The sequence below is a fragment of the Uranotaenia lowii genome, chromosome 2, assembly GCF_029784155.1.
Source record: "Uranotaenia lowii strain MFRU-FL chromosome 2, ASM2978415v1, whole genome shotgun sequence".
Classification (NCBI taxonomy): domain Eukaryota; kingdom Metazoa; phylum Arthropoda; class Insecta; order Diptera; family Culicidae; genus Uranotaenia; species Uranotaenia lowii.
In genome coordinates, this window is record NC_073692.1 from 223832073 (window position 1) to 223841639 (window position 9567).

Genomic DNA, 9567 nt, shown 5'->3' on the forward strand with positions numbered 1-9567 from the left:
TGTCTAAACGATGTCAATTATTTAGTTACTTCTGTATTTTGGCAACCCTAATTTGAATTGGGGTTATACATATTTAGAGCATCAGATGATTAGTTATAACCAAGGTGTAATCACTACTCATTTTATGAATAGCTGAGTTTTTCGGTGTAGCTCTTTGGCTGTAAGTTTTGAAAAAAGGATTCTATTTGAAGGGAGTTACTTTTTAATTCATGTTTTTTTTTTCTTATCAAATTTTGGTTTGGTCATTCTCTTAAATTCTGATGATGTAAACCTACTGTTTATTAAATTCTGTTTACCAGAAAACAAAATGACAAATACCCGGAATCAAACTCCAGATTGAATCAATTCCCAGAAAAAAATTTCCCTAGAATGCACCATTTATCATAATTTTTGCCACAGCCCAAATTATTTCATCATGTTATTTTTTTTTGTTATATTTTTATGATTCGAATTTTGGTTTTGGCTAGTGAACGGTAGACAATGTGCAACTCGAGACCCCATACACCCAACCTTCGGGTAGTGGTCATATCACCTCTTGTCTGCAACTCCGATTCTCTACCTCCCCGTGGTGGCTGCTGCTAGCTGGGGTGCGAGCAACCTTAGCGGAGATCGGGTACCCAACCCCGGTGGATGCTTTGGTCGCATGCAGACTGAGTCAGGGGGCTTCGTACGCGTCTGTTCTCCATGTCAGGGGCGGCGTGCGGAGTGCAACAACGTCCTGGTGGTGTTCGGGACCCAAAACAGCAACATCACGACGGTCCTCCTGAGAGATAGTGGGGTTAGTTGCGGGCCTTGCGAGCCTGTGACTACAAAAAACATAATCAACGAACAACGAACAACAAATTTCGGATGGAAATCGGCAAAGACCCACGCGACGAAAAGGGACTAGCGATTGGAAACTTGGAGCATGGAACTGCCGATCTCTAAATTTTGTGCCCACGTGCTCTCCAACGAATTGAAGAGCCACAAATCCGACATCCTAGCGCTGCAGGAGGTATGCTGGAAGGGCTCGACGGTACGAACGTACCCAGATGGTCGTGCCATCTACCAAAGCTGCGGCAACACACACGAGCTTGGAACAGCTTTTATAGTGATGGGAAAGATGCAAAAGCGCGTGATCGGGTGGTGGCCGATCAACTCACGAATATGCCGGTTGAGAATCAAGGGCCGGTTTTTCAACATCAGCATCATCAACGTGCACAGCCCTCACCTCGGAAGTACTGGTGATGACAAAGACGAATTTTACGCGCAGCTGGAGCGTGAATACGACCGTTGCCCAAAACATGATATCAAGATCGTCATCGGGGATTTGAATGCTCAGGTCGGCCAGAAGGAGGAATTTAAACCAACAATTGGAAGGTTCAGTGCGCACCAGCTGACCAACGAAAACGGCCTCAAACTGACTGAAGCAACCTGAGGTCGCGGCAGACTACGCGCAACCGGTCGAAGCAGCGCTGCCGGCAGAGGGCGAGCTTGACGAAGCCCCTCTCGAGGAATGTTGGGATACCATCAAGACAGCCATCAACAGTGCTGCGAAGAACGTCATCGGTTATGTGGAGCGAACTCGACGGAACGACTAGTTCGACGAGAAGTGTAGGAGGGTGATGGACGAAGAGAATGCCGCGCGGGCGGCAGTAGTGCAAAGAGGCACCCGTCGAAATGTGGAAAAGCACCGACAGCGGAAGAGGCAGCGAGTCCGAATTTTCCAGGAGAAAGAGCGCCGCGCCGCCTGGAGGAGGAGGAGCTCGAGGAGCTGGAGCAGCTGCACCGTTCCCAAGAAACACGAAAGTTCTACCAGAAACTCAACGCATCCCGCAAAGGCTTCGTGCCGCAAGCCGAAATGTGCCTGGATAAGGACGGAGGCATCCTGACGGACAATATTGAGGTGATCAAAAGGTGGAAGCAGCACTTCGATGAACACCTGAACGGCGCACATGCAGGAGACCAAGACGGTGGGAGAAGGTACATCGCCGGCGTAGCCAATGACGTAGAGGAACCACTCCCAACGATGAGTGAAGTTAAGGAAGCCATTCACCAGCTGAATAGAAACAAGTCGGCTGGGAAGGATGGTATCGCAGCTGAACTCATCAAAATGGGCCCGGACAAGTTGGCCGATTGCCTACACCGGTTGATAGTCCGGATCTGGGACATACAACAGCTACCGGAGGAGTGGAAGGAGGGGGTAATATGCCCCATCTACAAGAAGGGCGACAAACTGGACTGTGAGAACTATAGAGCGATCACTGTCTTCAATGCCGCCTACAAAGTGTTGTCTCGAATACTACTCCGCCGCCTAACGCCACAAGCAAACAGATTTGTGGGAAGTCATCAGGCCGACTTCATGGAGGAACGGTCTACGACGGACCAGATATTCACTTTACAGCAAATCCTCCAAAAATGCCGTGAACACCTCAAAGCCGCATACGACACGATCGACCGTAACGAGCTATGGAAAATCATGGACGAGAACGGGATTTTTCGGGAAGCTGATCAGACTGATCAAGGCGACGATGGATGGAACGCAGTGCTCTGTGCGGATTTCAGGTGAATTATCGAGTTTATTCAAATCGCGCAGGGGGCATCGACAAGGTGATGGTCTATCCTGCATGATGTTCAACGTGGCGCTAGAAGGTGTTATTCGACGAGCGGTGGGCGAAATGCGGGGCACGATTTTCAACAGATCCAGTCAACTTATCTGCTTTGCCGATGACATTGATATAGGCGGCAGATCATCTACGTGCGGTGGAGGAGATCTACCGCAAACTGAAACGCGAAGCAGGAAGGATTGGGTTGATGATTAAGACGCAGTACATGCTCGCCTGCGGATCCGAGACCGACCGAACCCGCTTGTCCAGTAATATCAAGGTCACGATCGACGGCTACGAGCTGGTGATAGCCGAAGACTTTGTCTATCTCGGCTCACTGGTGACCACAGAAAATAACACCAGCCGCGAGATCCGGCTGCGAACGATCAGCGGAAGTCGTACCTACTATGGACTTTACAAGCAGCTACGGTTGAGAGAAGGCTTAAACCTCTCACGAATTTTATCTTGTACATGACGCTCATTAGACCGGTTGTCATCTACGGGCACGAGATGTGGATAATGCTCAAGGAGGATCCGCGAACACTCGGAGTATTCGAGCGACGAGTGTTAAGAACCATCTTCGGCGGCGTACAGGGGAACGGAGTGTGGAGGCGAAGGATGAACCACGAGCTCGCGCGACTCTACGGCGAACCCACTATCCAGAAGGTGGTGAAAGCTGGCCGGATACGCTGGGCGGGACATGTTGCGAGAATGCCGGACGACTGTCCTGCAAAACAGGTGTTCGCTACGAATCCGGTAGGAACAAGACGAGCGGGGGCGCAACGAGCAAGGTGGTTAGACCAAATGGAGCGTTATCTGGCGAATGTGGAATGTCCGAGAGATTGGAGAACGGTTGCCATGGACCGAGTGCCATTTAGGAATTTTGTTCGTCAAGTTATGTCGGGAGACGGAATACTATGAAAATAAATAAAATGATGGAGAACCAATCAGGTTCTTTTTGCTGAAGGTACCTTGGGATGTGGTTGTTGCCGGATAGATCCTACCATAGGATCTATGGTTGATAACGTTTAATCCTATCGTCCACGTGATTTGATTTTTCCGGATTTTCGGGGAAAATTTGGCCTTTCCAGAATCCTGAGGCCTCACTGAACACACTCGCGATAGTTAAATTACATAACAACCGATTTATTAAAATGAATAATAATATCGTAAGTTCAATTTATTGACTTTATAATCTAACTTAGGTGCTACAAAAACTATTGTTTTGCCGAGTGGTGGTTTTCCGATCGCTGCCGAGGATCAACTGCTTCGGGTGATCGCGCCAAAATCGTCGGGTACTGTCGGCTACTACTTCTGCTGCTAGTCGACGACCACATCTTCGGGTCCTCTAGGTAGTAGCTCACCTAAGTGAGCTGGTGTAGTGCGGTGTAGTAGCTGACAGATTTGATGAACGGGTCGAGGGGCTTTTGTATAAACATTCCCGACCCCCCTGAAATGACTACATTTCAGAAATCTTCTGCTCGTCTGCAGGATCCGGGGTGATGGGAAGAAGGCAAATCTTGTTGATGGCTCGCTTGGTGTAGCCTTTAGCCGTCTTTAATGTAACGACTCTCGTCACACCGTCGTCGCCAGGGTGTAGTTGATGGATACGGGCCATTTTCCAGTTCATCGAGGGTTGGTTTTCATCGATCATGATGACGAGTCTGCCGGGCTGGATGTCAATAGGAGGCTGCCAATTTTTGACACGAGCTTGAAGCTGTGTCAGGTATTCGGTGCTCCACCGTCGCCAGAAACGGTCGAGTTGCTGCTGCTTGAGCTGAAGTTGGTTTAGCCGATTCTCAGGAACGCTGCTCAATTCTTCGTCGGGGAGTGCTTGCATCGAGGATCCGATGAGGAAGTGGCCAGGGGTGAGCGGTTCTAGGTCGGTGGGATCATCGGTGAGCTGGGTCAGCGGGCGCGAATTGAGGCAGGCTTCAACTTGGGCGAGGAGAGTGATGTAATCTTCTTGGGAAGCGGAGGAGGTACCTAACACACGGAGGAGGTGTTTCTTAGCGGATCGGACAGCGGCTTCCCAGAATCCGCCAAAGTGGGGAGAACCAGGGGGAATGAAGTGCCAGTTGATACCGTTTTGGCTGCATTCATTTTGGATTTCGTCGTGATGAGTTTGGGTTTTCAGCTTCTTGATGAGTTCCTTCATCGTATTTCGGGCACCGACGAAATTCGTTCCGTTGTCGGAATATATGTTGCTACATTTACCCCTCCTTGCTATAAAACGACGAAGTGCCTGGATGAATCTCGGGGTGGACAAATCGGAAACTAGTTCCAAATGGACTGCCTTTGTGGCAAAACAAACAAAGACGGCCACGTACGCCTTCACGGGACCTTTGCGAAAGCCTTGTCGAATATAAACTGGCCCAAAATAATCGACGCCGGTGTTGGTGAATGGTTTTGAAACGGTAATTCTAGTTTTCGGTAATTGGGACATAAATTGCTGTTGTAAGTTGGGTTTTGCTCGGAAACAAATCAAACATTTGTGGATAACCTTTCGACACAAATTTCTTCCTCCTAGCGGCCAAAATTTCAGTCGGATCGTGCTCAACAGCAGCTGACAACCGGCATGTAGTAGACGGCGATGATAACAATCAGCTAGTAGCTCTGCAAACGGGTGTTTTCCTGGGATGACCATCGGGTGTTTCGCATCTTCGGGCTGTTCGGAATTTTGCAGTCGGCCACCAATGCGAATAATTCCATCCTCGTCGAGTCTCGGAACGTACCAACGAAGTTTGGATGATCGATGCACAGGATTACCTTTTTGTAAAGCGGCATATTCTTTGGGGAAATAATCTTTTTGTACCATACAAACCAGTCGGTGTTCTGCATCGTGGAGTTCTTGAGTGAGAAGAGGTGTCGAATTTATTTTCTCCTTATCTGGGGTTCGTAGATACTTCAAAAAGCGTCGTAAATAAGCGGTAGTTCGAACCAACTTAGTGTAATTGTTGAACTGGGAAAAATACCAACCACTAAATTCGTTTTTTGAGTTGGGGGAAATAATGTTGGGATTTGAGATGCGCTTGCGCTCTAAATCAATATTTTCAGCTTCGGTTTGTGAATCTGACTGCTTTGGCCAAAATTCTTTCTCCTGGGCTAGCCACGGTGGTCCATTCCACCATGCTTCGTCGTGTATCACCAATTCCGGATCCAAACCTCTCGAAAGCTGATCTGCCGGGTTGAGTACTCCAGGCACGTGGTTCCAATGAGAGTTCTGGGTAGCATTTTGGATGAAAGAAACTCGGTTTGCTACAAACGTTGACCAGGTGCTTGGTGGCTGAGCTAGCCACTGCAAAACCGTCCTAGAATCCGTCCAAAAATAGGATGTGTATGGGATATTCATGGCTTCCGTTATCCTTTGAAGTAATTCTGCCGAAATAAAGGCGCCACACAATTCCAACCTGGGGATGGTAACCTTTTTCAATGGGGAAACGCGAGATCTCGATGTGATCAGCGACACGGTCACCTGTCCATTATCATCTTGAGAGCGCAGGTACACGCAAGCACCGTATGCTGCTTCGGAAGCGTCGGAAAAGAAGTGAAGCTCCGAAGAAACAGGATGACAAATTCCAACAAAACGGGGTATACGCAAGACTTGAAGTTTTGGTAATAGTGAATAAAATTTGGTCCATCTTCTAACAAGTTCTTCGGGTAAATTGTCGTCCCAACCAAGAGCTTCGTTGCCTGAATTTTTCAGCAGTCAAATTTCCTGCATGAATAGTTTAGCTCTTGTGACAACGGGTCCAAGCATTCCAAGAGGATCGAAAATTTTCGCAATTCGAGATAAAATAACTCTTTTGGTAAGAGTTTCCGATGAGTCTGGTGAAAACTCCAAATTGAACCGAAAAGTATCCGTTTTTGGCTCCCAAACCAATCCTAGGGTTTTAACTGTTTTCTCAGCTTCAAAATCAATCCCGTCACCAAACGGAATGGCCAAATTGTCCTCGCTAATACCTTCCAGGGCCGCTGGAATATTGGACACCCATTTCCGCAGACGGAATCCGCCACTTTGAGTGAGATCGTCGAGCTGTTTCCGAAGCACCTTTGCTTCATCTACATCCATAGCTCCCGTGATTACGTCGTCCATGTAGACGTCTTTTTCTAGCCTTTTTGCTGCCAAAGGGTAATTTGATGCCTCATCTAAACTCAGCTGTTTCAGACAACGTGTCGCAAGAAATGGAGCTGGCTTTGTGCCGTAAGTAACGGTCAAAAGTTCAAATGTGTCGATGGGGTCAGTTGGGGAAAAACGCCACAAAATTCGCTGTAGTGGCAAGTCTGCAGCATCGATCCAAACCTGCCGAAACATCTTTTCGACATCGGCAATCAGAATTATGGGGAAAAACCTGCTTCGAATTATCAACGTTCGCAAATCATCTTGGATAACTGGCCCATTTAAAAGTGCGTCGTTGAGGGAAAGTCCATTTGTTGATTTTGCCGAGGCATCGAACACAACCCGAACACGTGTTGTGGTGCTAGAAGCTTTGATTACCGGATGGTGGGGAAGATAGAAGTGGGGAATATTATCGATCGGTTCCATAATCCTTTTCATATGACCATGACTTAAATACTCAGACATGAAGTCATTGTATTCGCTCTTCAGCGATTCGTTTTGACCTAGACGCCGTTCCAACTGTAGCAACCTTCGTAAAGCAGCCGATTTCGAATCTCCGAGACGTGCCACAGCTTCGGGGGATTTCGGCAAACCAACTTTGTACCGACCATCGTCTGCTCTTTTCACCGTCTCAATAAAGTTTTCCTCACATCGTGTTTCTTCCACGGAATATTTGGACGAAGACCGACCTTCTTCGATTTCCCAAAATTTGCTCATTAATCTTTCCAAAGATTGTGAAATTGAGGAATGTTGGCATAAGATAGGAGCCTCTCCACTGCTTACACCACATCGACCAGTAACCAGCCATCCGAAAACTGAGTGAACCAACATTGGAAGTCCTTCACCCAGTTGAATCCGTTGCTTTGTTGGGAAAAAGCAGAAAAAATGCTCGCCACCAAGAAGAAGATCGATAGGATTGGATTTGAAAAAGTCCGGATCAGCCAATTTGATTTCTTCTGGCAAACACCAAGTGGAAATAGAAATGTTTGACGTGGGAAGATCCTCGGTTACCTTGGGCAGCACGTAAAACTCCATCGGTTGCGAGTAATCAGATTGAAGTGATTGGATCGTAGCTCGCACCCTCTCTTTTGTTTTTGTAGGAACCTGTCCTACTCCGCTGATTTGCACCTGTACCCTTCCACGTTGGATTCGTAACCTCTGGGATAGTGACGTGGAAATAATGTTGCATTCTGATCCAGAGTCCAACAGTGCTCTCGCAGGAACCTTACGACCAGAATCGTCCTGCACCCAAACAATCGCTGTGGCCAAGAGAATTTTTTGAGCTGTTCTGACCACATTGGAAGCTACCCTCTGCGCTTCGTTTCCTCCGCTAGTAGATGCACCATCGTTAACTGCTTGACCAATCCTAGGACCACCAGATTTCACCCGTTGTGAATTTTGGCCCTCTTCTGCTTTGAAGCAAACTAATGTATGGTGGCGCCCCTTGCACCGCCGACAGGAAAATTTGGATGAACACTCTTGAGCCCTGTGTCCCCTACGAAAACAATTCCGGCAAAGCGATTGAAGACGCAAACGCTTTTCCCTTTCCTCCACTGGCAACCTTCCAAAAACGGGACACGTGTGTAAAGGATGAGACTCTGAACAGCAGATACATTTCCAGGATTCCGATGGTAATTGAACCGCACCGTGACTAGCGACCTTGATATGATTGGATTTCCGATTAAGTGATTGGGTTGGCTCAATAGTTTTTGTGGGTAGAGAATCTAGAATATGGATTCGACGACGCAAGAACTCAACAAAATCTTTCAAAGTTTCCTCTTCCATTGTGGACGAATGTTCCTCCCAACTCCGACGTGTTTTATCATCCAACCGAGAACTCAAAACGTGAATCAGGAGAAGATCCTTGTAGTCCGATGCTTGAATGACTTGATCCAAAACCTTCGTCGCCTTATCGAAACCCTCAACCAGCTTGTAGAGATCCGTGGCCGATTCTTTCCTCAAGACAGGAAGATCAAAGATGTTTTGAACCTGCCGTTTTTTCAAAACCTTGTTGTTAGAATACCGTGCTACAAGCAAGTCCCATGCGATCATATAATTCGATTGTGTCAGAGCTAACGACGAAATTACCGATAATGCTTCTCCTTCTAATTGGCTTCGCAAGTAATGAAATTTTTCAATCATTGGCAAGTCCGGCGAATGATGAATTAGCGACAAGAATAAGTCCCGAAAGGCTAACCAATCTTCCACATTTCCCGAGAACTTAGGCAAACTTATTAGTGGCAACTTAACATGTGGATGCGAGGAGGTAATAATAGTGGACTCATGGGTCGGTAGGGCAGCACTAATTTCAGAGCACATCCGAATTCTCGAAGTTAGGAATGCCTTCAACTCGAAGAATTTATTTTGAAAATCAAGGCGATCTTTTACATACCGGTTTTCCTCTCCTCCAGCCTCACCATCCGCATCCTCCACTTCCGTAAACGCTTCTTCGACCTTTTCCCACAGTGGGTCGAGTTTTTCCAGTCGCACCGCCAGCTCACCGGAATCCCTATCCTCGTTGTACCTTTCCATGAAACTGTAGATGCCCGAAAATGTCGCCAGCAGGCCTCGTAGTACCGACGTCTTGGATCGAGTTTTCGACATCTCGATGCGGCTTCCGTTGATGACTCACCCTGACGAAGAAGAACGAAAAAACAAAAGAAGCACCCTTGGGGGGATAGAAATAGATTGGAGAGGTACGCACCTGCTCCCAATCAAAATTGGGCCTTGTATTTTTTACGAATGCTTCTTTGCACGCAGCTTCAAACGTTGTAGCGATGACCAGAGCCGTAGCCGAAAACCAACCTCGCCGTTGTCGGTCCACCAAGGGTCTAAGTTTCGGATTTCCGAAAAGCGTTTTAG

General features: G+C 47.6%; 2 protein-coding genes across 2 annotated transcripts; both read right to left on the minus strand.

Annotated features, from left to right (window-relative positions):
- Positions 1-4044: 4044 nt before the first annotated feature.
- LOC129742359 (uncharacterized) lies at positions 4045-5937 on the minus strand. Its single transcript, XM_055734251.1, has one exon. It carries the CDS (start codon positions 5935-5937, stop codon positions 4045-4047), a length of 1893 nt encoding a protein of 630 aa, XP_055590226.1.
- A 357-nt stretch (positions 5938-6294) lies between these two features.
- On the minus strand, positions 6295-9309 carry LOC129742360 (uncharacterized). Its single transcript, XM_055734252.1, has one exon. It carries the CDS (start codon positions 9307-9309, stop codon positions 6295-6297), a length of 3015 nt encoding a protein of 1004 aa, XP_055590227.1.
- Between the last annotated feature and the right edge of the window lie 258 nt (positions 9310-9567).